This window comes from Theropithecus gelada, chromosome 9, assembly GCF_003255815.1.
Source record: "Theropithecus gelada isolate Dixy chromosome 9, Tgel_1.0, whole genome shotgun sequence".
NCBI classification, from domain to species: Eukaryota; Metazoa; Chordata; class Mammalia; order Primates; family Cercopithecidae; genus Theropithecus; species Theropithecus gelada.
Window position 1 is genome coordinate 100,251,999 of NC_037677.1, and position 27,818 is coordinate 100,279,816.

The 27,818-nt window shown below is 53.4% G+C and overlaps 1 protein-coding gene across 5 annotated transcripts in view; it reads right to left on the reverse strand.

Annotated features, from left to right (window-relative positions):
• Positions 1–27,818, reverse strand: part of SH3PXD2A (SH3 and PX domains 2A) — a 255,758-nt gene that overhangs the window by 25,898 nt on the left and 202,042 nt on the right. For 3 of the 5 annotated variants that reach the window (XM_025395726.1, XM_025395728.1, XM_025395730.1), the window contains 2 exons: positions 4,769–4,882; positions 182–265 (listed from right to left, as the gene is read on the reverse strand). In XM_025395726.1, coding sequence (XP_025251511.1) covers positions 182–265; positions 4,769–4,882 — 198 coding nt within the window. The remainder of the gene's footprint in view (positions 1–181; positions 266–4,768; positions 4,883–27,818) is intronic. The other 2 variants (XM_025395727.1, XM_025395729.1) reach the window with 1 other exon arrangement.

Below are 27,818 nucleotides of genomic sequence, written 5' to 3' on the forward strand. Positions count from 1 at the left end.
ACCCCAGTTCCCAAGCAGGCCCACCCCACACCAGCTGCAGTAGGTGAGAAAAAAGCCTGGCCCGTGAATCTGGGTGAATGAGGAGGCCACAGGGCAGAGAGCAGAGCCCGGAAAGAAAGAGCAGTGTTAGCGAGAGACAGGCGGTCGCTGCGAGGGAGGAGAAGCCAGCTCCCGCAGTCACCTCGGCTGTGCTGCCTGTTGACCATCCCGCCCAGGGTCCACCGGCGATCCAGGCGCCGCAGATGGGCCTTGCGTCTCTTGGACACTGGTGTGGGAGATGGCGATGGAGCATGCGGCCAACAGCAACCGGCGGAGAGAATGGAGATGAGGATGAGATGGGATGGGGGCGGGAGGAAGGGGCACAGGGAGGGGAGGCCCACACTTCCAGGTCACCATCACGTGGACTGAACCAAAGGCACGCCCCTGTTGGATGGGGCAGTTATGACAGGTCATGGTTGGCACACAGGGAAAAATTCAACCAAACTCCCCAGTGTGCGCCCCTGAGCCTAGGAGTGGGTTAAAGCCTTTAGAATCCCAGCACCTTAGAGACAAAAGAGGGTCCCTAGCTCCAGCCCAGTGCAAGGCAGCCCCTCAGCTGCAGCCTCCAGGGATGGTGAGATCAGTGTCCCTCACTGCTGGGCGATGCTGATTCCCAGGAGGGTTTGGGGTCCTGCAACATTTGAGCTTATGTCCACTCGCTCACTGAGTACTGACTGTGAACGTGCTACCTTGGACAGGCACCACACTTGGAAGAATCGGTGTGCCCAAGAGAGACTTGGATCCCTTCCTTGCGGAGCTGAAAGCTCTTGCCATTCTGGGAACTTTGCCCTGTGTCTCTGCATTCCCAGGGCCTAGCACAGGGCCAGGCACATAGCTGGGTCCCAGGAAGCAGCTGTTGAATGGAATGACACAAGGGTGGGTGCCAGAGGCCCTGGCTCTGCTCCTCCTCTCAGGCCATGCATTGGGACGTCTGATGACAGGGGCCCCCCTCCCCAGCTTCTCACTGCTCCTGACCCCGCGCACTGGGCAGCCTCCTGCACTGCTCCTCTGGTGGCTGCTGCTCGGCTCTGAGCCCCCTGCACCCTCTGCTCAGACCCCAGCTCCAGATGCCTGTCTTCCTGTGGGACTCCCAGATGAAATGGACACTGGAACAGGGCTACAGGGTGCCAGCTGGCCTCACTTCCTGGCACCACAGAAAGAAAGTGCCAGGCTGCCTGGGCCTGGGGATGGGAGGGGGGCCAGTGGCTGGAGTGAAAATAAAACCGTCCCGGACCACTGAGGCCCTGGGAAAGCATTTGCTTTCCTGGAAGGAGAGGGACCTGTCTGACCTGCCTCTTATAAGGAGGAGGGCTGGACAAAAGGCTAGGAGGTGTGGATTCCAGTCCAGGCCCTGCTGCCAGCAACCTGTGTCACTGGGAGGCTGGCCATTCCTCTCTAAGCCTGTCTCTCCTCATCTGTCTTAGAGTGACACCACCTGCCCTGGCGTGAGCCTAGACAAGGGGCTGAAAGGCTCTGGGAAACATGAATCAGGTCCTGTGCAAGGCCTCCTGGCGGGGCGGGGAGAGGTGGAGGAGGTGTGTAGGGCTTCTCTGTAGAGATGGATGGGTTCAGCTCATGGCCAGACCAGAGGCCGCATTCACAGTAAGGTGTTGATGTCGGCATTTACTCTGTGTGCCAGGCCCAGTTTAAACCACGTACAAGGATCATCTCACTTGGGCCTCACAAAAGCCCTATGTGGTTAGCATCTTACAAATGGGGAAACAGAGGCACAGGGTTTTAAGGAACACTCTGTGTCAGGCAGCATGTGAATCCAGGCAGTCTGGCCCCAAAGCCCAGACTCTTACCACAGACTCTACACCCCGAGTTATTGTTCTTCCCCTAACTCTGCTGCCCCTTGGGCTGCCAAGCCCTGGGAAGAGGGGGCTGTGGGGAGGGGACAGGGTCTGGGTGTTGGGGAATCTGCTCACTACCTGGGTACACGCCCTTGGTACAGCAGCACAGAAGACCGTGGTCTGTTCCGCATGTCCCACTATGCGCCCACTCTGGAGAAGCAGGTCCATACTGGTAGGTGTAGGACACAGGAGCAAAGGCAGAGACTTGGGTTCTGGTCTTGGCTCTATCACAAATGAACCCGAGGGCTTGACAGAGGTGACACACCTCTCCTGGTTCACTGAAGCACCCCGCGAATGTCAGGCTTGGACCCGCACCTCTATCAGTGGTCAAGAAAGTCTCAACTCCCACCCTTACCACCATACTGAACTCCCACAGCATACCTGGGTTCAAGAGCAGCATGAACATATACCAGAGTGTCTCATGATAAGGACATACCAGAATAGCCAATCATCTTTTCTTCCCAAAGTAATGAAGCATGAGCTACTAGGAAAGCTTTGATAGGATGCAGGCTTCCAATTTCTGTCTACAGGGCTCAGAGCACCTATGATGGGATGGCCATAGTGCTGGGGTAGAGATGGCTGCAGAGGGAACTAGGGTCGGCCAATCTCTTGGCCATGTGGCTGCAGGTGCAGAAAGACTAGTGGACACACCACAGCAGCTGAGGCCTTAGGCCCAGGGGACCCATCCCTGAGCCCTTCTGTAGATCTGGGTGGGAAATGCCCAAGAGGTGATGGTGGAATCCACAGCTATCCAGAAGTTGCCAGGAGTATTGGCACACAGGCCCTGTCAGAGGAGTGCAGAGGAACCTATTTTAGGAGAATCACCCTGGGCACGCGCGCGCGCACACACACACACACCCCCTCTGAACGCAGAACCTGCACTGGCAGCCTGATTCTTCCTCCATCAAGGTCAAAATCCTGCACAACCCACTACTACTTGTTCTGCGCGCAAAGCACCTGCCGTCTGTTCCAACCAGGCTGGCATCTGTGCTCCACGCCTCTCAGGCACTTTCCTGCCTTGGCCTTCTCCCCACTCAGTGCCTAAGTCCTCCCTAATCGACCCAACAGCTCCGCTCTGACCTTCCTGGTGCAGCCTTTTCAACTGGGGCTCTGATTCATACACGCACTGCCCTAGAGCTGCCTGTACTGCTTACAAGCAAAATGCCTCACAGAGAGGTGTGTGGCACAGCAGTGAGGACCACGGGACAAAGGAGGTGGACTAGGGTCCAAACCTGATAAACATCTTGAAGCCTCAGTTCCCACAGCTGGAAGGATGGGGGTGGCCATAGTCACAGAGTCCTCCCAGGGTGCGGGCAAAGGCATTTCAGGACCTGGTCTAGTATCTGGTACTTCGCGAACTCCTGCTGTTTTTGAGAGGCCCTGGCATACCTTATAGAATGTAGAACTAGGGGCTGGGCACTGTGGCTCATGCCTGTAATCCCAGCACTTTGGGAGGCTGAGGTGGGTGAATTGCTTGGGGCCTGGAGTTCAAGACCAGCCTGACCAACATGGTGAGACCCCATCTCTACTAAAAACAAAAATTAGCCAGGCGTGGTGGTGGGTGCCTGTAATCCCAGCTACTTGGGAGGCTGAGGCATGAGAATTGCTTGAGCCCAGGAGGCAGAGGTTGCAGTGAGCTGACATTGTGCCACTGCACTTTAGCCTAGGAGACAGAGAGAGCAAGGCTCTGTCTCAACAACAACAAAAAGAATGTGGAACTAGGTAGGAGGCGAGGCTGGGGACTGCAGGCATATGAGGCCAGACCTAGCTCAGGGGCCAAGACTCTCCCCTGCTGTAGAGGTGCAATGGAACCAGAGGGGAGATTGGTGCAGGCTCGGCCCCAGGGCTTAGGGAGCAGCCCAACCTGAACATGCGGACCCTTCCCAATGGGGCCTCGTCCCTGGAAACCTGTCACACAGAGGAAGCACATGGCAGGGGCCGAGGCTCTGGTCAAGGGGTTGAAATAAAGCCTCGACATAGGAGGAAGGGTGAGGCCCCAACCGCCTACCGAGTAACCGACATTTAGGGGAAGGATGAATAAGGAGCTGGCGCTTGGTGGCTGCTTACTTTGGCCTGGCAGCAGGAAGCAGGCCTGGAGGTGGCCGGAGCGCCGGGTGGCGGCCTTGATCCCTCTGGCTTTCAGACACATCCATCTGGACCATCCCCACCAACCGTTAGGGAAAGAATTCCTGCAGCCAGGCCATGGGAGGCTTGGAAGCCACTAGGAGCAGGCAGCCAGGAACTGGGGGTGGCTCAAATGGACTGGGCTCAGGCAGCCTGCTCTGGGGAGTACAGAAGCCACAGATGGGTCCAGGCCAGTGCTGGCTTAGGGGGCAGGGGAAGGCTCTTTGAAATGCAAGGAGAAAGACCCTGAAAAACCTCACTGAGTAGTTTTTAAGTGTTTGGAATTAAAAAAAAAAAGAAAGAAAAAAGAAAAAAAGGAAGAGCTGGGTGCAGTGGCCCACACTTGTAATTCCAGCACTTTGGGAGGCCAAGGCGTGTGGATTGCTGGAGCCCAGGAGTTTGGCCAATATGGTGAAAGCCCGTCTCTAGAAAAAAATACAAAAATAAAAAATAATAAAAAAAGGGGAGTGGGCAGGAAAACAAACCTCACAGAGTTAAAGCTAATCACAGAGGCTGACTGTGTAGGGGTCTGAGCCACCCCTCAGTTCCTGAGCCCCTGAGACAGAGCAGCAGGGGTCGGACTGGGGTGGGAGGTGAGATTTTGGGCCAGCCTTACTGAGATGGGATCCCAAGGGAGGAGGCTGGGATACGGCTCAGCTCACTTCAGGGGTTCCGCTGGTTTTAGGGAAGAGTGGGAGAGCTGCCTCCAGAGGCCGCGTTGCTTCCTGCCCCTTGGACCTGCAAGCCCTCACCTTCTCCAGTCTTGGAGGTGTTGATGTCGGAGTCATCCCGAGTACCATTCTGGGCCTCCAGGTAGGTGGCAGGGACCCAGCCCTGCTCCTCAGAGGTGCTCACGAACCACCAGCCTGCAGGGAGGACAAGAAAGAACAGGACTGTGAGAGACTGCAGGGTGACAGGCGTGGCTCGGGGGCCAGGACGAGGAGGGAAGGAGAGGCACAAGAAGTGGAGCACGGAGCCAGATGGCCTGGGCACCCAGCAAATGGCTGGCCCAGCTCCAGCCTTGAGGAGCCTGCATCTGTTCTAAGGCAGGAAAGACCAGCACACTCCCTGAGAAGTAGGACGAATAAACTGCGACCCACACTAACAAATGTCTGATGGAAAATGAAATAGACATAGTGATATGTCCAGTGTGTGAAAATTCATCTTGTAGGAAAGGCCAAGGGAGCTCTGGCCATACAGAGAGACCATTTATGGTCTTTCAAACCCATTAGGATGCTGGTTTGCCTGGAGCTTGGCTGCCTTCTCAGCTTTCAAAGGCATCCAGACTAAGTGCCTCACAGACAGTGTCTAACAGTCAACGGTTGCCTTTTCCCCATCACGGGTCAGTGGTACTGTTGCATTGGCGCCACTCACAGCTGCCCTTTAAGTGTGTTGACGTTTCGGTCGCAGTCACACTAAGTGGGCACTGCATCCTCACACGATGCTTGAAGATCATGGCCAAGTGATAAAGCCTCATTCATACAAAGTCCTCTGAGCACCCAGGTCTTGGACTCCACTAACTACCTTTGGTCCCTTCCGAGAAGGTCCTCTTCACACGGTCCTGTCTTCCTCCTCATCCCTTCTTCCCTGACACTTCTTTGTCCCCAAAAGTAATTTGGTACTGATTCTCTTTTCTGCTCATGGCCCAGTTCTCCATTTCCTGTCTGGAGAACTCAGGGCTTCTCCCTGGGCAGCACTTGAGGCCCTGTCACCATCCACTGCAGTGAGTGACCACCCAAGGATCTAGGAGGCATGTTGGGGGGGGGAGGCTCTCAGGTACCCCCACATGGGCTCAGCACTGGGAGGTGGAGGCGGCTCTGTGATAGCTGCTGTGAAAACAATGGAGAGGAGGGGAAAACTGCCAGGTACCACTGCACAGTCGTGGGGAGACCTCAAGGACTTAGAACCCCAGCTCATCTTCTAGGTCTTCAACTAGGTCCCCACCGTCCCATATGACAGGTCTGGGCTTGCAAACAGCCAGCAGTCTAGTCCTGAATACCCTCTGTCTCCTACCCTTTCTGGGGAGTTCCACAGCCCTCTGCTTGCAGCTCTGCAAAGCCCATGAAATGCCCTGGACCAGGAGTCTGGACTCTTGAGGTCCAGGCCTCTGTGGCTCTGGCGCCTCAGGAGGGCCACTGCCCTTTTAGGGTCTCGGTGTCCTCTTCTCTGGAGAGGGTTTATCTCTGAGCTACTGGCTCAAACACCATGATCCAGGGCCCTGCGGGCTGCCTGGGACAGCCCACAGACTCTGTCCCTCTCTGCCTGGGACAGCCCACAGACTCCTCTGTCCCTCTCTGCCTGGGACAGCCCACAGACTCCTCTGTCCCTCTCTGCCTGGGACAGCCCGCATGCCTGAACAGCCCACAGACTGTCCCTCTCTGCCTGGGGTGAGAGAAGAGAGGTAACAGGATCACTTCCGGAGAACCCCGGGTCAGGCCCTCTGCTCCCTGTGCCCATCTCCCTCCCCTAGGCTCTGCCAACCCTGGTGACCACAACCTTCTCTTATGACACAACCCATACACGTCTGAAAAAAGGCAAACTGGGCCAATGAGTCACAAGCCATCAGAGTCAGGAAGATCTGGGGATATGCCCCCACTGCAGGTGAAGCAATGCCACCGGTCCGATTCCTCTACCTCCTGCTCTTGCTCCAAACCCTGTGTCTCCCAGATTGCCCACTTCTCAGACTGTCCGTGCCCGGGCCACGTACTGCCACATTTATTTCATAAACATGTACATAGGTGAATGAGACACTGTGGCACCGAGGGGCTGTAGAGCCTTGATTGGAGCCTAAGCAGGCTGGCCTCTAACCCCTACACTCTGCTGTCTGTGCAGGACCAGGATAGGCAGGCAATCTCCAGGGTGAGAAGCCCACACCAGTTCTCAGGTAAACTCTCTACCCCAGGGCCCTGAGACCTCCTGCACTGGGACATTGGTCTGAGGCTGGAAGAGGGCAGGTGGGCATCATGGGCATGCTGGATAGGTCTCTGGGTCACAGAAAAAGGTAGGTACCTCTTTGGAGAGAACAGCTGAAGTCACTGAGCAGCTTGTGGTTACAGGCAGGTGCTGGAACCCACTGGTTGGGGACAGGGCAGCAGCCACTGGCAGGTCAGAGACTTCTGGACACACCACTAAAACTTATTGTCATTTCCCTGGCCGCCGGGGCTGGAGGTGGTTATTAGAGCACCAGACATCTCTACTCACTCAACTTGTGGGTGATGAGACTGCTTCCAGGTGGGCTGTAATTATGGGAACTCAGGAAGGGTCCAGACCATGCTTGGGGCATGCAGTACCCTTGAGAGCTAGCTATAGTGGGCAATGGATGCCCACACTGGGGCCAAAGTCAGGCTGGAGGAGGTGGACTTTGGCACCTAGGGAGCCCCCACCTGACCTCTACTTGCACCTTGGCTGTTCCGACATTTGGATAAACAAGAGGCACCGTTCCTTCCACATTCGGCTATTGGGAGGAAAGCCAGTAGGACCCATTCGTTGACGTGGTGGAAGGGGTTTCACTGTCTACTTCCCTTGACCCAGGAAAAGCCCAACCTCCACTAGCTAGTCAAGGAGTCCCAGGGCTCTGTCTCCATGAGAATGCCCAACAAGCTTTCCATGTCTACCCTTTACAGAGACGTCCAGCAGAGGCAAAGGGCCTAGGCCTGTCTACCTGGGGAGAGGAGGGGAGAAGCAGCAATGGATGCAGGGAGCCTTTCAGCTGCCTTATGGCCCCGGGCCTGGAGTGGATATCTGCCTTCGTTCTCTCTGCCCGATTCAGGTTGGGAAAATATTACAGAGGCTTGCATGTCAATTCCCCTGCCTTTTGCCTGAAGGTGGCGGGAGGTCACCCTCATCTTGCCCACAGCCACTTGCACATTCTGAACCCAGCATGGGGCACTGAGAGGGCTGCCTGGAGAAGTACCCCCGTCCTCCCTGATGCTCAGGCCAGTATGGTTTGGTTGCTCAGAAGCTGTGACTGATGGAGGCCCCAAAGCAGCCAGAGGGCATGGACTTCGCAAGGGGCTCTGCCTGGGATGTTTTTCCCCCTTCTTGAGCCTCTGGGGGAGCACTCTCAGGAACCCCAGCGGCCTCTGCCAGGAAGCACCAGTCCCAGCTGTTCTCCCACAGACACTGGCTGGAGGTCACAGAGTAGGGCTCTCCTGTCTCTCTGGGCTGTCATGTGACCCTGCCTCCTTTACCACAGACGTGGGCACATCTGGCCACTCATCTCCTGATTAGTCTGTCATCTCTCTGGACACTGTTGATGGTTCCAAGCAAAGCTACTCAGGGGATTTTTTAGGAGCAAACATGGGTGCTTTGATGATCTGAAACCTGAGTCCCACAAAACTCAGGAATTGCAGGGGGCATATGGGGTGAGAAGGCTTGAGAATTAAGTCAATAAAGCAGCAGCAGAGTCAAGAGATAAAGAGCCAGAAGCGCTGGCTTGTGCCTATAATGTCAGCTGTTTGGGAGGCTAAGGTGGGTCACTTGAGGCCAGTTCAGCCTGGACAACATAGCAAGACCCCCACCCCCTTCTCTTCAAAAAAAAAAAGGAAAAAGATAAATCCCCCTTATCTACATGGGATACATTCCGAGACCCCCAGTGGATGCCTGAAACTGCAGATAGTACCAAGCCCTTATATATACTATTTTTTTTTCCCCATACATACATGCCTATGAAGAAGTTTAACTTATAAATTTAAGGCCAGGAGTTCAAGACCAGCCTAGGCAACAAAGTGAGACCCTATCTCTACCAAAAAGTTTAAAATTAGCCAGGTGTAGTGGCACACACCTGTAGTCCTAGCTACTTGGGAGGCTGAGGTGGGAGGATCGCTCGAGCCCAGGAGCTTAAGGCTGCAGTGAGCTATGATCGTGCCACTGCACTGCAGCCTCGGTGACAGGGCAAGACTGCCTCTAAGTAAATAAATAATTTATAAATTTAATAATAAATAGAAATTTACAAGTTAGGTGCAGGAGATTAACAATAATTAATAAAATAGAACAATTATAACAATATGCTGTAATAAAAGTTATGTGAATGTGGTTTCCATCTCTCAAAATACTGTAATATTTTCTGACCATGGTTAACCTCAGGTAGCTGAAACCATAGAGAGCAAAACTGCAGACGGTTGGGGGGACTACTGCATCTGGAGCTGGGTTTCAGTCATTTGAACAGAGACAGTCCTTGCTGATGCCACCCCTAACAATCACTAAGCATCATGACTGAAGATCCCCCATCGCGAACTAAATCTGAGGAACAAAAGTCAACCAGGCACCTGCCACAGACCTCAGGAGGGAAGGACAGAGCCCACCAAGCCATTCTGGGCATATGGTCACCCCCCAAATTTCTGCTCACCAGGATGTAACCCCCAAGAATCCCAAAGAGCTGACACCACAATTCCCAACTCAGAGTCACTTATAGGAGGCTCTTGAAAGCTGAGGCTCTCACATGCCTTCGCAGGTCCAGGTTCTAATGTCAGTAGTGGTCAGGTGGGGGTGGTTCATGCCTGTAATCCCAGCACTTTGGGAGGCCAAGGTGGGAGGACTGCTTGAGCCCAGAAGTTCAAGACCCACCTGGGCAGCATAGCGAGATCCCATCTCTTACCAAAAAATATTGATAGCGCACAGTTCCGGTTCCCATGTCTCATCCTGACGCTTCTCGCACTAACCACCCTAGGTGGTGGTATGTATCTGTGGTCCCTGCTACTTATGAGCCTGGGGTGAGAGGATGGATTGGGCACAGGAGGTTGAGGCTGCAGTGAGCCATGATCACACCACTGCACTCCAGCCTAAGTGACACACCGAGACCCTACCTAAAAAAAAACCAACCACATACCCTTGTCCACACCTCCCCCAGCACACTTCCTCTCCACTACTGCACTCTCAGATCCTGTGGGAAAGAAAACGGTGCCTCTGCATACGTTGGAGGGGCTCACTAGCTGATGCCTGAGCCCTTTGGGGGAGCTGGGCCACATCCAGGGGTTCAGGTTTTGCTTGCTCCTCAGTGGTGCACCAGTGACTTTGGTCAGGAGCCCTGGTTGCCACAATTGACGTCTGAGCTGCTGGCACCTGGCAGAGGCCTGTCAGCAGCCATGGGTGGGGTCAGCCCAGGGAGTCTTTCCAAGACGTCCAACAATGTGACCCACGCCAGGCTTCCTGGAGGTCTGCATAGAGCTGGGGTGGGCGCCTCTGCTTATGTTAACCTGTGCCCACCTAGGTGGTATTTGAGCCTATCTTTGCTCAGTGGAGTGCCCACAGCCAAGTTGGTGGCGGGCTCTTCTCTGCAGCTGTCATCTCCCCTAGCATCAACAGAGCCTGGGCCGGGCGTGGTGGCTCACGCCTGTAATCCCAACACTTTGGGAGGCCAAGGCGGGCAGATAACAAGATCAAGAGATCGAGACCGTCCTGGCCAACATGGTGAAACCCTGTCTCTACTAAAAATACAAAAATTAGCTGGGCATGGTGGTGCGCGCCTATAGTCCCAGTAACTTGGGAGGCTGAGGCAGGAGAATCGCTTGAACCCGGGAGGTAGAGGATGCAGTGCGCTGAGATCACACCACTGCCCTCCAGCCTGGCAACAGGGTGAGACTCCGTCTCAAAAACAAACAAAAAAACCAAACCTCCCCCGCCGCCAATAAATAAATAAATAAATAAAACAGAGCCTGACACAGGAAGGACCTGAGACCTGAAGCCACACAGCCCCACTCTGCACATGCTGGAGCTGGCACGGCAAGCCCAGGCTGTTGAGGATGAAAGTCTCAGCCCCGGCTGGGTGCGGTGGCTCAAGCCTGTAATCCCAGAACTTTGGGAGACCCAGGCAGACGGATCGCTTGAGGCCAGGAATTTGAAACCAGCCTGGCCAACATAGTGAAACCCTGTCTCTACTAAAAATACAAAAATTAGCCGGGTGTAGTGGCCCATGCCTGTAATCCCAGCTACTGGGGAGGCTGAGGCATGAGAATCACTTGAGCCCGGTAGCTGGAGGTTGCAGTGAGCCAAGATCATGCCATTGCATTCCAGCCTGGGTGACAGAGTGAGACTCTGTCTCAAAAACAAAAACAAAAACAAAAAAACGCTGGGCGTGGTGGCTCATACCTGTAATCCCTGTAGCACTTTGGAAGGCCGAGGCAGGCAGATCACTTGAGGTCAGGAGTTCAAGACCAGCCTGGCCAACATGGTAAAATCGTGTCTCTACCAAAAATACAAAAAAATTAGCCAGGTGTGGTGGTGGATGCCTGTAATCCCAGCTACTCGGGAGGCTGAGGCATGAGAATCACTTGAACCCGGGTGGTGGAGATTGTGGAGCCGAGAGCATGCCATGGCACTCCAGTCTAGGCAATGGAGCAAGACTCTCTCAAAAAAAAAAAACAAAAAAACCAGACTCAGCTCAAGTCTTGATGGCACAGTGGGGGAACAGGATTCTAATAGGATCCTAAGTTGCTATTAAATATCTTAGGGTGAGGAGCTCCTGGTCAGCAGTTAATGTGGTCCAGCCACTGTAGAAGCTTCTGGTGCAGAAGCTTCTGAGAGGTGGGAAGAACTCAAGAGACAATCCTGGGCACATCCCTGGGCCACCCACACAGTCTGAGAGGCAGACTGCCATGCTGCCCTGCCCAGTGGGCCCCTCTGCCGTACATTCGGCTCCACAGCAAGTTTTTGCCCAGCTCTCCTTGTGCGCTGAGGCCTGTGTGGCAGAGGTAGGAGCGGGGGCCAGGCCTGCTCCGCCCCCGGGAGCTTCCAGCTGCCTGTGAGTGCAGACCCACCCGCCATCCCGGATCTCTGGCTCCTGGGGAAGGAAAGGAGCAGGACTTACATGGAAAGCTTGCCCAAGAATGAAGAAGAAGAGGAGAGGATGCCTCCAGTGGAGAAGAGACCCAGATCCTGGGATCAGGAGGCCTTTGGAGCCAAGGAGAAAGGCCTTGTGTGCTTGGACATGATATGCACATAGCACCAAGGCCATGTCTGTACATGTGTGTATCACACATATTTACAGCTGAACACTGAGCAGGGCGGTCTGTGTTAGGCACTTGCTCTACATATATTACTTTATTCACACTTCAAGGATCTTGAGAAATAAATGTTCTTGTCATCATCCATCCCGCTTTGCAGATGAGGACTCTAGGCTTCACAACCAGGGAGTCCAACTGCAGAACCCAGGTTCTTAGCCACCGTCAGCAGATAAGGTACAGGTCTGTTGCACGCACGAGGGTAAGGTGACTCCTTGAGAATGCATGTCCCTGAATATTGGTACTTTACACAGATACCTGAGAGTGGACACGTCTCTGAGCAGGAGAGATGCCAGCCTGCATGTACCTGGGTGTCAATGTGTACAGTTGACGGTCCTCTGGGAACAGAGGCAATAATTAGGGATACTGAGTCAGAAAGACTCGAAGTCAGGTCCTGGCTTGCTGCTTCCCAGTTGTGTGACCTTAGGAAAGTTACTAAACCTTTCTGAGTCTCAGTCACCCTCTTTGTAATGACAGTAATGAATGGAGCATATTTCCTGAGGTTGATGAGGGGAATAAAGGAGATACTGCAGGGCGGTAGCTTAGGTTGAGCTATTATCCACATGGTGGTAGTCGTTAATCACTAGAGGGTCAGCACCCATAGGTGGCCAGGTGGTGTCTGTGCCACGCACAAGCAGAGGACAGCCTGCGCATATCAGGAGGCACTTGCTTATCTCGGGAAACTGACTTGAGCGTGTGTAGGCGTGTGCCCACGCATCTGCTCTAAGCTGGGGTTTTAGGGCTGTCTTCAGGGGTTTCAGAAGGATGGAAGGAAGTGGACTGAGAAAGTGGCCCTATCTGTGCCCAGGTTTGGGGGCAGCTGTTCTCTGGCTGGCTGCCACCTGGCTTCTTCCCTGAGAAGTCAACCCTGGTTTCCAGGTACAAAGGAAGCAGGATCTTTTTGGGAGGTGGGGCAGGGAGCTTGGTGGCAGCAAGAGATAATGGGGACCCTTCCAAGGGGCCTGGGCTGGCTAGGAGCCCCCTTAGTGCACCCTCCAGCCCAGCCTGGCAGCCAGGCCTTCTGATGCCCACCAGGTCGTTTGATGCCTGCCAGGGCCTTGTTTAGGCAGGTCTTCTGGCCTGGAGTGCCTTTATGCTGAGATGACCCCTCCCAGACAGGGGCCAGGGAAGGGGCTACCACACTCATTCCCTTGAATGGGAAACTGCAGCCTGTTTTAGAGGAACCCTGAGAGACGACCCCAGGTACACATGGTGTGTGGCGGAAACCTTTATTCTAGAGTCTCTTGCCCTGGTCTTCAGGGCTAAACCCCAAGACCGGAGAATTTGTTTAGGAGAATCCCAAACTGGACAATACCCCGAAGCTGCCTCACTTGGCCTCTCCTCCCATCGGGCCCTGTCTCTGCAATGCCAGAAGACCAGGGCCCAGCCCTTTCCAGGTGGCAGAGGCCCAGAAAGAACGAACATGTACCCTGGCATTTGCAGCCAGCCCTGCTCTGTGGGCCTCAAGTAACAAGCCACTTTGCAATGACCCAGAGGCTAAGGAGAGGAGAAGGCAACATGGGGGGTTCTGGCCAGCACTTCCAGCTCAGGGCCGGGAAGGGAGGATGTCCTAGCCCCAGGAGGGAGAAGCTCGGGCCCAAGCACCAGGTCCTCCCTCTCTCCAGGCTGAGCATCTTCAGTGAACTGGCCCAGCAGAGTCCACCTGTTTGGCCAATTGCAAAGCTCTCTCAAATTGACTGATGCTGACACCAGGGGAGGGAGGGAAAGAGTAGAGATGGAGCCAGGCGTGGTGGCTCACACCTGTAATCCCAGCACTTTGGGAGGCCGAGGCGGACGGATCACGAGGTCAGGAGATCGAGACCATTCTAGCTAACACAGTGAAACCCCGTCTCTACTAAAAATACAAAAAAATTAGCTGAGCCTGGTGGCAGGCGCCTGTAGTCCCACCTACTCAGGAGGCTGAGGCAGGAGAATGGCGTGAACCTGGGAGGCAGAGCTTGCAGTGAGCCGAAATCGAGCCACTGCACTCCAGCCTGGGCGACAGAGCGAGACTCCGTGTTAAGAAAAAAAAAAAAAGAGGTAGAGATGGAAACTGAGGCAAAGACTGACACACACACAGAGACAGAGGGAAATGAAAGAGTGAGCCAGACAGAGCGAGAGGCCAGGAGAGGGACCGGGGCCTTAGCCTCTCCAGGAATGGGGGAGCCTGGCTGAGGGCGGCAGGAAGTGACGGACACTCCCAGGCCACTGCTGTCCCCAGGGTGACTAGACCACAATGGCTTCCTTAAGGAGGGAGAATAATGAGCTCGTTAGGGCCAGAGTGAGGCCAGCTGCACACAATTAGGATGTTAATAAAGTCCTCTGAGGTCAGGGCTTGGCCTAGGACAAAACAGCTGGTGTCGGGAAGGGAGACCCCCACTCCTTCCTCTCCCTCTGAAATCCTCTCGTCCTCCCGACTCCCCACCCTCCAGCCCTGTTCAGCCCAGGATTGCACCCAAGGATGCTTCTTAACCCCTTCTTCCTAGACAGACCTCGGTTAGGATCCTAGCTTTACCACTCACTGTTGGCGTGACCTGGGGTAGGTCACTGGCCCTCTCTGAGCCTCACTGGCACACCAGAGTAATATTAAGTACCTGGGGATGCCCAGTGGCATCAGGAACATACAGTGTATGCAATACCCAGAGATTTTCACCAGCGAGTATTTCCCGAGCACCTGGTATGGGCCAGGTCCTGTTCCACGCATGAGGACACTGCAGTGAACAACACCCATCCGGGACTCAGGCTCTCCTCCCCCATCACCCAGGCACGGCACATGTGGGGCTCGATTGCCACCTGTGCCCTGGCCCTGAGGCCTGCTGGAGAAGGCTGGACTTCAGGCTCTGGGCACAAACCCAGAGGATTTCGAGGCAGGATGAGATTCAGAGCTTGGAGTTTGGAAAAACCCAGGAGGCTTTAGGTGACTTCCAGGCTTCATGTTTTCTTTCCCCATGAGTTCATCTCACTCCTTCACATCTGGCCTAACACCAGGTAATTCAGAGCTCAGAATGTGGGCTGTGCTCATTTCATGCCCAGACCTATGTAGGGTTTTGGTGTCCAGGTGGGGAAGGGTGCATGGTGGAGCTAGGAAAAGAGGAAGACAGGCCTTTCCTCAAACTCCTCCTCATATGGGCTCGGGGTGCGGGAACAGCAGCAGCCCGCTTCCAGAACCCTCAGCCAGCACCCTGACCAGCTTCCCAAAGTGCCTCTATTTATGATTTAAACCTGAGCGCAGACCTTGACCCTTTGGAAGGGTGATCTTCCTAGGCATTCCAAGTTCTTTGCTTGGTGCGGGTTTGGAGAGTGGAACAGGGTATTTGCGAGCACCAAGTGACGGAGGGCGGGGAGACACTGAGAGGAGGAAGGGGCTGAGGGCATCCTGGACAGATGCATAGCACCAGCACTGCCCACCTACCCATACCACACCCAGCACAAGGCTGGGTCCAAGGCAGTGCTTCTGTCCTGGACCCAGCCTGACCCCTTTCTCATGACCTCCGGACAGATCTAAGGCTTCTGCCTTTGTGGGACCAGATAAGCTGGAAATGCAGGCTTTCTGTGGGTGCTGTGCCTTTAAGACCAGCGAAAGGCCGCCCACCCTCGGCCAGGCCTCCCCTGGTCAGAAAGCCCCGTCACTGCAGCTCTTGCCAAGACACGCGCCTCCACGGTCCAAAGCAAACAGGAGCGAGTGAGAAACTCCCCCAGTCCCTCCTGTGTGCACCCACGCAGCCCCTGCCTTCATGAGCCACTCAACCGGTTCTACCTGATGCCCACCCTGCTCCATTGCCCAGGGCCTTCCCTCCCCTAGGTGGGCTCTGAGGCCACCAGGGACCCAGAACCTCCCCTGGGCGCCTGGGGCCTGGATTCCAAGACCATTAGCACAGGCTGCTACGTCACCATTTGGAAGGCTCCGTGGAGTCCGTGTCAAGACAGCCTGGGCTGCTGCCACCTCCCCACTTGGCTCCAGCCTGCCCACCTCACCGAATAGGCCAGAAGCCAGTGCTAGGCTAGGTCCCCGCCAAGCCCACAGGGCTCTGGTGGGTCCGAGCAGACCGAGGTCATGGGTGAGGCACCCAGAAGAAGGCCTAACTGACAAGCATCACAGGCAGAGAGGGACACATGGTTAAATGACAGGTAGCAGAGAACGGTTTCCAGCGAGGGCTCCAGAGCCAGGCTGCCTGGGATTGAGGCGCAGCTCTGCTACTTGCCAGCTGCATGAATGTGGGCAATTGCCTCAATTTTCTCATCTGCAAAACCGACCCAAAGTACCCACATCTCAGTGTTGTTATGAGGATTAGAGGAGCTAATCCTTGAAAAGCCTTCAGAATAGTGCCTGATTGGAATCAGAATAGTGCCTTCAGACGAGTGCAAGTCACAAAGTGCCAATATGAAGTGGAATTCTAAAGAAGGAACCAAGACCTCAATGCACCTGGATGACTGGGGCTGGGGCTGGGCAGGGAAGTAGGTAGGTCTTAGGTGTCTGGAGTCTCAGGGGGAGACAGAGACCCTCGTGGTGTCACTGTCATTTAGCCTTGACCTCAGAAGGTCTCTGCTGACAACGTGTGGGTCTGATTCTGTGCCTGGCACGGGTGGGGGTCGGAGACAGGTTGAGGTGGAGATTACAAGATGGCATGAGGCCTCCCCAGGAGCTGCAGAGCAGTGGAAGGATGAGAAGGGCGGCTGCTCGCAGGGGGGACTCGGCACAAGACTGCTTGTGCTGGGTGCAGCAGGGTGACCCAGACAGCCCTGTGCAGTGGACATGGCAGTGGGTGATACAATGCTTGCCAAGGAACTGGAGATATCCAGAGATGAGACTGACTAGACAGGGAAGAATTCTTAGAGGAGAAGAGACTTGAATTGAACCTCAGAGTGACAGGCTGCATGGGCTCACTCTAATGGCTTCATAGGGGATTATTCCAGATGAAAATGAGGCATTCAAGGCCGGGCACAGTGGCTCACGCCTGTAATCCTAGCACTTTGGGAGGCCGAGGCAGGTGGATCACGAGCTCAAGAGATCGAGACCATCCTGGCCAACATGGTGAAATCCTGTCTCTACTAAAAATACAAAAGTTAACTGAGCATGGAGGCGTGTGCTTGTAGTCCCAGCTACTCGGGAGGCTGAGGCAGGAGAAACACTTGAACCCGGGAAGCGGAGGTTGCAGTGAGCCAAGATCGTGCCACTGCACTCCAGCCTGGTGACAGAGTGAGACTCCGTCTTTAAAAAAAAAAAAAAAAGAAAAAGAAAAAGAAAATGAGGCTCACCTCGAGCTGCTGCCCTCTCTCAGTCCCATTATTAAGCAGAGCACAGAGGTGTGAGCCTGCGCCCAGGTTCCTAAACAGAAGGTGCTCAGGAAAGATGGAAGATGCAAGAAGGTAAACTCTAATGTCATGATTGTAAATGATGTGGATGGTGAGAGAGATCTGCTGTCAAGGGCGAGACGATGGAAGATGGCAGTCAGGGAAGGAGAGTGGGACGGGAAGGGGTGGCCCGCTAAGAATCCATTCAGGACACTTACATTCCCAGAGGTGGAGCCCTAAGGACGTGCTCAGGGGAACAAAAAGGGTGTTTTCCCTGCTGTTCCAGCAAGAGAAAGATTAAGAAAGGGTGAAGTCGGCCAGGCACAGTGGCTCACGCCTGTAATCCCAGCACTTTGGGAGGCCGAGGCGGGCAGATCACCTGAGGTCAGGAGTTTGAGACCAGTCTGACCAACACAGCAAAACCCCGTTTGTACTAAAAATACAAAAAGTAGCCAGGTGTAGTGGCACATGCCTGTAATTGCAGCCACTTGGGAGGCTGAAGCAGGAGAACTGCTTGTACCCGGGAGGCGGAGGTTGCAGTGAGCCAAGATTGCACCACTGCATTGTAGCCTGGGTGACAGAGCGTGACTCCATCTAAAAAATTTTTTTAAAAAGAAAGAGCTAAGTCTCTTTCCTGAGGAGGGTGTGTACAGGGAGGAGGGGTCTCCTGGGCTCCTGTCCGCAGCTCAGCATTCACTCTCAGAAGGAAGATTCGCTCTCAGAAGGGTCAGCCTGGCACACTGACCTGGAGAGGGTAAGTGGACCCCAGGCAGAGGTAGGGACAGCACGGACAGGCTGCCTCAACACACTCTCACCAGCTGGCTGCGCGGAAAGTTCCCAAGAGCACTTGACAAAGAGCCCTGCACTCCTCATCAGCAATCGTGGGAGACATGGAGATGGGAGCAACACCCAAGGACACAAAATGGGCAACGGTCCCAGCTTTTAAAGAAGAAGGCAGTGAATTCCAGAGTAGAGAAGGGCAGCGTCATTGCTGGTCATGGTTAAGTAAAACATGGACTCCCTGAGGAATGCTGGGAGAGCCTGGGAAGGGGCTCTGCACACTCGCCCAGGCAGTGTCGGACAGAGGGGTGCACCAGGAAGAAAGGGGGCCTGGCAGTGAGTGAGCTACTGGACCGGTAGGCCCGGGATGTGTCACAGCTGAGACCTCCAGGCCCTTGTGTCTCTCATGATCCCCCAGGGCCCTGGGGGCTACAGGGCGGCACTGACAGATCCACAGCTCGAGGGCCGGCACAGTCCAACAGGGCGGAGTGGCTCCAATGGGAACCTGTCCTGTTGGATGTTTTAATCAACCCAGGATGAGGACAGAGACACGGTACTGGCAGCACGATCTCATTTAGCAAAAGCTGTGCCAGGATTAGGAGCCAAAAAAGAGGTCTGAACAGATGGTAATGACAGCTCAAATCTGACAAGATGCAAAGTCTTAAATGGAGAGACAAAAGGACATGGCTTAGTACGAGGATCTTAAAATTTACTGTTCAAACTTTTTGGAGCAAATGGAAGGGCCGTATCAATATTAACAGCCATGACGCCAAAATCTTAGGTGCAAGCCGGGAGGGTCCAGGCAGCCTGAGTTGTACAGGTCCCCCTCCTGGCAGTGAGGATGAGAAAGGAGTTCTGAGGACTGTGTGTTCAGTATGTCTTGGGGCAGAAGTCTGTCCCCAGATCTGTGAAATCTTAGGCTGCCTTAGGAAACTCAGAATATGGGACTTACCCAGGGAGTGTGGCTAAGAAGGGGAGGTGCCAGGATTGGCACTCAGGTCTGATATGCAGCACAGCATTCATTCGGCGACCCTGAAACCACTCCAGCTCAGCTGTTCATTGCCTTCCAGAAGGAAACCAGCAATGCCTGCTCTATTATGCCCCAAATTCCCATCTGACAGATGAGCCAAGAAACCCAGTACCTCATCTGCTTCTCCTCCACTCCACTGGTGTCCACCGAGCCCTGAGTCTTGGAAGAGTCGAGGACGTGGCTTTTCCCACTCCTCGTGGAGAGGTGGTTTGCAGGCTTGCCTCCAAGTTGCCTCTCCTCTAAGCCCACATGGTAGGGCAAGGCAGGGTCACCCAGGTTGAAAGAGCGTTCTGGCACGAGATCTCACCCAAGGGCTTTGCCAAGCAAGAGTGACTTTGAATCAGCTTTCCTCAAACCTCAGGTATTTCTACACCACACACAACCTTTGCTATATCCTTGAATTACATATACTGTGGTTCATATAACATACACAGATGTGCCTTGACTTACAATGGGGTTACGTTCTGATAAAGCCATTGTTAAGTTGAAAATATCCCAAGTTCAAAATGTACTAATACCCCCATTGACCCATCATAAAGCTGAAAAATTGTAAGTCACACCATCGTAAGTCTGGAAACGGACTGTATTTTTAAAGCAATTTGCCTTTTTTTTTTTTTTTTTTAAACTTTAAGAAAAAAATTTGCTAAGGAAACTTCGGATCGCCACCATGAATAAACAACGAGGACCACTGGCTCCAACAGAAAAGCACACACGATGAAAACAAAGCTATGTAGTACATTTGAACTGTGCCACAAATGAAGAGGCTGAGTCTGTGGCCCGCTCCCTCTTTGCTACAAAGATTTACTAGACAGGGGTTAAAGATCATCGAACATCAAACTGCAACAAGTCAGAAGGCTTGGAAGAGAACTGCAGGGAGACAAACTTTTCCCACTGTGTGACGCAGAAGGATTGATACTGCCTCTCTGCCACCTGAGATCCTCCCATGTATCATGGTGTTGGGTGGACTACAGCTTTAGGAAGCCAACATCAGACTAGTATGGTGCCTGGTCCTTCACAGTGGCTGAAGGAAGAGGCTGAAGAATGAGGCTTAAGTTCCCATTGGTGAGATGGGAATATGAAATAGCATGTATATACTACCAGTGTCGTGGTGAGAAAAAGAAAAGAAAAGAATGGAAAGTACCCAGCAATGTGCCTGGTGCTTAATATATCTATTTGCAGCCGGGAGAAGAGAGCTGTGGTCACTTGAAATATAAAGGTTATCCTTATCCATTTAACTAGCTTACTCCAGTGCCTAAGATGCGTACATGTATGAGTTTGTATATTTTTTCCCTTTCTCTATTTGCTAAAAATGGAAGCTTCTTGGCCCCAGAATGGAGTTGGTTTCAACTAAAAGCTGTAGGCTGACAACCATCCCCTTCCTCCCAGCTGAGTTCAGCCCCTCTTCAATTGGGCAAAAATAAAACAGGGACAATTTAGACTTTAAAGACCATCTCCATAAACAAAACAAACCCACTCCACAATTTGTCTAGGGCATTCCTCCCTCCAAAGCCTCCTTATTTAATTTCTGGGGAATTTTAAATAGAGGGCTTGCAAAAATCCAGTACCGCCTGACGTCAGCAGCTCTCTGACAACGTGGATTCTTCTGCTTGGTGTGGGGAGTAGCTACCACGAATGCCGATGCTTTTCCAGGCTCCTTTCCCAGTTGGAATTTGGGAGCCACTGGTGTCACCCTAGGAGACAAGAGACAGAGGGCACCCTAGTGCCCAAAAGACAGAGTCCCACTTGGGGTCGTTTAACTCTGCATTCCCCAAGCCCTCTGGCCAGGTGAACCAATGAACCTGAGTAATGCCTACACTAGTGTCATCTTAGTGTGTTTATTTAAATTGCCTTTATTTTTAAAAACTTAAACATGTATTTCAAAAAGACATTTTCCTATGCTACAATGGATGGAAAACCAGCATTCCTAGGTATAGATGGGAGATTCTGGAAAAACACATACAATGAAACAATGCCATGAAGTTCAACAAGAGATCAAGGCAAGTTCTAGCAACACTCTAAGCCTGGGTCAGATTTACTCTTGGTCAAACAAACAAATGACATCAGCCAGCGTTTGACAGATGTTAACAGCACAGGAGCCCCAGATGGAGATTTTCCCTTTGACCCAATGTGTAGTGAAAGAGAACTGAAAGGAAAGAACCTTCTCATGACGGGATGCAATGCCACTCAATTGTGTCCGCCCAGCACGTGTTTATATGACCTGCTCTCTGGGAACCACCGATCTTCTTCAGGTGAAGCCTTGGATAAAGAATCCACAGACCAGGCCGGGCGCGGTGGCTCACGCCTGCAATCCCAGCACTTTGGGAGGCCCAGGTGCGTGGATCACAAGGTCAGGAGATCGAGACCATCCTGGCTAACACGGAGAAACCCCGTCTCTACTAAAAAATACAAAAAAAATTAGCTAGGCATGGTGGCGGGCACCTGTAGTCCCAGCTACCTGGGAGGCTGAAGTAGGTGAATGGCGTGAACCTGGGATGCAGAGCTTGCAGTGGGCTGAGATCGTGCCACTGCACTCCAGCCTGGGTGACAGAGTGAGGCTCCGTCTCAAAAAAAAAAAAAAAAGAATCTGCAGACCCTTGGTTCAAATCCAAGCCTGGCCACAAGCAAGCTCTGAGGTCTCAACTGTTTCCTCTGAAAAATGGAAACAAAGCCACCTGCCCTGCTTACCCCTAGAGTTACTCTGAGATAATAGATGAGAAAAGTGCTTTGAAAAGGATAGGCCAGGTGTGGTGGCTCACACCTGTAATCCCGGCACTTTGGGAGGCCAAGGCGGGCGAATCGTTTGAGTCCAGGTGTTCAAGACCAGCCTGGAAAACATGGTGAAACCTTGTCTCTACTAAAAATATATTTTAAAAAATTTAGCTGAGCATAGTGGTGCACACCTGTAGTCCCAGCTGCTAGGGGGCTGAGGTGGGAGGATCACTTGAGCCCAGGAGGTCATAGCTGCAGTGAGCCGTGATTGTGCTACTGCACTCTATCCTGGGCGACAGGGCGAGACTAAGTCTCAAAAAAAAAAAAAGTCTCCAGGCTATAGGCTGGTGGGGGCAGAGGGGTTACTATTCCAAGCAATGTCAGAAACCCAATGGACTCCTAACCATCCCCTAATAGAACTTACTGCCTAAACTGGATGGTAGCCCATCCCTGTCCATCAGAGAAAAGGAAAGGAAGGTGAATATGCCACTTGACAATTTTCTTTCACAGTTGGCCTTTCCCAATAGCCACATGGGTTTCAAATATTATGCTCATCTTACAGATATGGAAACTGAGGAGCAGAATGGCCACATGCTGGCCACAGAGTGGCTATTCAGTGGCAGATTTGAAGCCTTTCTTGGGGCCTGGGGCAAGTGCCCTCTATCTTGCTTTTTGACTGCACATGCAGCAGGGTTCAGAAGCCCCCAGATGTGTTGATATCTTTGATTCATTGCTGTATCCAGGTCCCATCCTTCGAAGCTACCAACTTTGTGATGCTCCCAACTCCCCTGCCAGCCAGCGTTCTGCTCTCCTAACTCACGGCTCCCTCATCACCTTGACCTTAGGTTTGGATTGGCCAGTCCCCCAGCGAGATCAAGAGCTCTCTGAGGACATAGGCTGAGTCTTGCTCATCTTGGCATCCTGTCAAGCTCAGGCTCTCTGCAGCCCAGCTCCTGGGGTCAATGCGGGATCAGCACCGGGCATCTTCCCTCCCGCTGTCTTCCTGCCGGCCCCCGCAACTTCTGCTCTGCAAGAATCCTGTGCGGTGACTCAGCCCCTGGGCAATGTTCCTTCCTCCAGTTCCCCACTTTGGGGAAATGCCTTTCACCCACAGCAAGCACCTCTAGCTTACCCAGGAGGATCTGCCTTCATGGACCCAAGGCACAGAGGTTTTTGTTGCTTGTTGCATAATTTGCCCAGGATCATCCAATGAGCTAATCCTTCCAGTCCCGAGAGCTCATGTAGTCTGCTTGGATACCTGACCTGGCCATTTCCATCTGGGCCTCTCCCTTTACAGGAATGGAAGATCAAAGCTCAGGGAGGCCCCACAGGCTAATCACCAGGAACAGGCCCACATTCCTGGAGGAATGCAGCCCACTGCAAGCTCTTCGTCCTGTGTTCACGCCATTCTCCTACCTCAGCCTCCCGAGTAGCTAGGACTACTACACTAGCAGCACCTCCCAAGCCCATTCAAGGCAGCCCCCCAGGTCGTTTGCAGGCCTCTACTGGGAATCTTGGTGGCACTGCCTCTCATCCAGGGACCACAAACAAAGTCCTCCTAGGTGCAACTCAGGGCACTGGAATGGGCAGCCCCAGAAACCTGTTCTCCCCAACTCCCAGAGGACAGTGGGGAGACAGCTATACCAAAAATAGTTCCCCAACCAGGGCACAAGCCTCCAGTGGATTCACCAAGAGGCAGCAGAGTGTACAGGGGAGAACTGTGGATGACCTGAACCCTCTGGCCCTTGGCTTTCTTATCTGTAAAACAGGCATCACGATACCCATACTTTACAGGGCAGTGGTGAGCATTATAAGAAAAAAGGCGTTTCGTTCCCTGCCTGACATATAGGAGGTGCTTCAATAACCTCTTTCTTGCCTTTCTCATTCGTTTCATCGGTTTCTGATATTAAGTCTCCAGAAAGCAGCAAATGGGTCTAACTTGAGCCCTAAATCCCCTTGTTCTGGGATAGCCATCCTGGGGCCTCAGCTAGGTTTGTGGTGACCTAGGATTAGGTTCTCTCACTGAGCGCCTTCCTGCCCCATTCCCTTCCTGTTTCTTTTACCTCTGGGAACCATCTTGTCTTCCTGGTTCCCAAGAATTGGTCTAGTACAGATCCCACCCCAATCCAAGGAGAAAAGGCCACAGTAAAACCAGATACTCCGCTAGTCCAGATACCCCCCAAGACTGGCCCAGACCAGGTTTCTCATTCTAGAGACTTGCCACAGTTACAGTGACTGGTCAGGCCGTGGTGACTGACACCCATGAGTACCGGTGAGTGAGACAGCTCTTTCCACACTGACCTGTCAATCTCTGGTGCCTCCCACCCCCAGCACCCACAGGGGAAGGGCCTGCAGAGAGTCAACCACCTTGTCCCACAACCAACCAGCAACCATGTCCCCTCAGCTGGGTCAGAGTGGGCAATTATCTGCATCCCCTGTAGACTGTGCTCCATAGAGATGGGGATCACGTCTTTCCTGTTCACCTCTGTGCATCAGTACCTGGCACACAGCAGGAGATAAAGGCTGGGAAATGAGTGAATTGCATGAACAAATGTCTGATTTCTAGCTCCTGACTATACACTTGCTTGGTTGCTGGGTTCTGGTTTTCTCCACTCTGAATAAGGCCCAGCCTTTGATCAATATCCTACCACCGTTTAACAGGAAGATCCCACTACCTGAGTGCAGAGAGATGGGTAGAAAGCTGGAGGAAGTCACTGACCTGGCCTGCCTGCCACACCCCCATCTCCCAGCCTCCATGGGGTCCTCCAACCACCTCTGGGGGGGCCCTTGCAGGGAGGCCTCTATGGGGAGGTCTAGACGGAGTCAGATAATATAGGAGTCAGTGGGGCATGGAGATAGGGGATGGCTGTGAGTATTCTGCCCCTTTAAATATACCCTGGCTGTGGCAGGCCAGGATACCCCTGCTGAGTCCCAGCTGTCAGCCATGAGGAGCCACAGCTTCGCTCCCCAGGAAGTGGGCAATATTGCAATATCATGGCATCAGCTCCAGCTTTCCAGCTCTGGCATGGCCCTTAGATTGGATTTGGATGTCTCCATCTCTCAAATCTCACTGTCCTATCTCTGGGTCAGAGTTCCTGCCTAACCTGGCTATGATTCCACCAGCCCCTTACCCTGGAACCACTTCTAGAATGGATTTTCTCCTTCAAGGGCCTTGAGGTGGTAGGATGATCTCTTGGGGGTGGAGAGACCAGGGTGTGGAGGGCAGGTCAGGCCCCTGAGGTCCAAATCCTCCTCTCACCTGGCACATGAGCACCAACAAGATGTTCTAGCTCCACTGAATGCAGAGGCCCTTTAAATCCAAGGAGGCAAGTTTGTGTTTGGTTGTGCAGTGAGGCCTGGGACATGGAGCCTCACTTGGTGCTTGTACTTGGTGCTTGGAAACAGAAGAATAGGGTTAAATACTCCCAAGGGAGCCAGCAAGACAGGAACCCTGGATGCTCATTCTCCCCATGCAAAGCCCAGATGCTGAGGTAACTGTCCTTTCTCTCCTACAAGGAGCGGCCAGTTAAAATCCCACCCTGTGGGCAGTAAGGTTCAGGCCACCCTGGTTCTGCTCCAGTTATCGGCGCCGGGGAAAGCACGCCCCGCATAATGCCAGTGCTCCAGAGCAGCGTTGTTCATGCCCAAGCAGGAAAGAGTCAGTCAGGTGCTTGCCCAGGAGGCGCTGGTTAAGGCAGGGGGAGGGGAGGAGAAGAAGGTGCCCCAGGGGCGGGTTGGAGCCCCGAGGGATGAGAATCTCCTGTTCTGTTATCTTCAGGAGCTGGTTAAGGTCTGCTCCAATGTGCTGAGCCATCTCTTTGCCATCCCCGCCCGACTTCCTTCCCACCCACATATCCACGCAGGAAAGATGCATGGCAAGCACTCAGAGAATGCCAGGACACGGGCTGGTGGGCACGACCCAGGTGAGGCAGTGAGAAGGTCCCAGGTAGACAAGAAAGAGTCTGGGAAAACAGGATTCCCCAGTGCACACAAGGAGAAATGGGGCAGTAAAAGGGTCAGGCAAATCCCTACCCTGATACCAGTGGGGGTCAGGGGAGCCCTCCAATGTTTGGCTTTTGAGACCCCTGCACCAAGCCTCTCTTTAAGCGCCAGAGCTATTGCTTTCATGGCTCTTGTTTAACTTGAGAAGGATGGGGGAGGGGGCCAAGGAAAACTGCATTCTTCCCCATCAAAGGCAAGAGTCTAAAGTAATACTTCTGGTTGTAACTGATCCTGGCCTGTTTGTGATTACGGGCCCTTTGCTTGCTTTCTGGCAGGGCGGCCCTGGAACCCCGCAGCCCAGCCGACAGGGAGAGACACCCTCGCTCACTTGGATAATCTTGTCCTCATCTGACATAACCAAAAACGTCCATCAGCCTCTCTGCTTTCAGCAGTTCTCCAGGGCAACTCTTCAAAACATTACTTTATTTTAAAAAGGAGGGGAAGCCACCCCAAACTCTTATCATGAAATTCCATGACATTCATCATATTCTTTCTGTTCCCGGCACTGTCCTAAAAACCACGAAAAGCACCAGCTGGCCCACTGGCTATTGCACATTACAAGATCAGATCGTCTTTTGCTTCTGCCCTACCTCCTACCCTTTTGTTAGGGGAGAAAACACAGATCCCCCTAGCACGCACAGGCACACCCTTTTGCTGCCATAGTACAGAAGTGGCTCAGGGAAGCTCGAGACTATTTCTCAGCTGTTCCTTCTCCAGAAATTTAATCTGTGATGTATTTGGCTTCACAAAGCCCATTCCAAAGGTGTTCAGGAGTCCACGATCCCTGTGATCATCATTGCAAACCCAAGGACGTTTGTAGCCAGTGACCCATTTGGCTGCGGGGGAGAGCTGGCTGAAGGCTTGCCAACATGGTCAAATTCCCCTTGCCTGCTCCCTCTGAGCTGAAACTGGCTTGTTTTCAGGTCCCTGGGGGTAAGAGGGAATCTTAGGAGCTCCAGAACGACAGAGATAAAGTTGGCTTCTTGCCCAGCTTGGTAACAGCACAATGGTCAGGGGAATGGGGTGGCTTGGTGTCTAGAAAGCAACCATGGCCGCTGTCTCCACTCCTAATCACCCTTCCATGCTGTGGATGAGCAAAGCTGTGCTCAGAGAGGTGGAGTGGCTTGCCTGAGATCACTTGGTTGGTTGGTAGCTGAGCTTAGAGTCTGGGTTGACCAAGCTCCTCTTAGGCAAAGCCTGGCCTTCCTCCCATGATGGCACGCCACTGCTCTGCCCATTAACATGACACTCTGAGCACCACGCCAAGTGGCTATTCCTTGACCCAATGCCTCGAGCAAGAAGTGAGTGTCTAGAACTGGCAGAAAGCCCCACCAGTGCACAGAAAGGTCATTTGGCCAAACCAAGCATGGGAGACTCAAGTAGCCAATGCTTCAGGTGCTGGCTTGCGGTCTCAAGTGCAAGACCCCAAGCCCTGTATCCTCGCCACACCTGCACGCTACCCCTGATCACAGCAGCTCAAGATCCTGCTGTAATCAAAAGATGGTGAGCACACTGAGCAGAGAGAAGGCTGGGGCCTGTGAGAATGCCACTTAAAAGTACAGAAAACAAAAGAGAAAGACATCATGTCCAGAAACACCAGAGCTGGATGCCTGGCCAACTTCAACAGCGACCTCACCCCCTTCCTGGGGGAAGGGAGGAACACAAGGGGCTGAGGAGGCAGAGCCTCTGGACCTGACAGGGGACTCACAGCCAGCTGTAGGGCAGCCCCACCTTCCCTGGAGCGCACCATGCCTCCCTCCCAGCCTGACGCCAGCCCCCAGAAGCTTTGCTAGATGGGGAAGTCTGCATTCTCCAGTTGGGGCATGTGAAGCTGATCTTGCGGGGAGAGGAGAGGAGAGTTAGAAAAACAAGGCTCTTTAAATGCACAGGGGCGGTGCCTTTGCCTGGCTCCAGGCTCTAGCCCTAGTAACAGGCCGAAGGGCCCAGGCCAGGTGAGCAGCAGCTCAGCAGTGGCAGCAGCTGGAGAGCCCT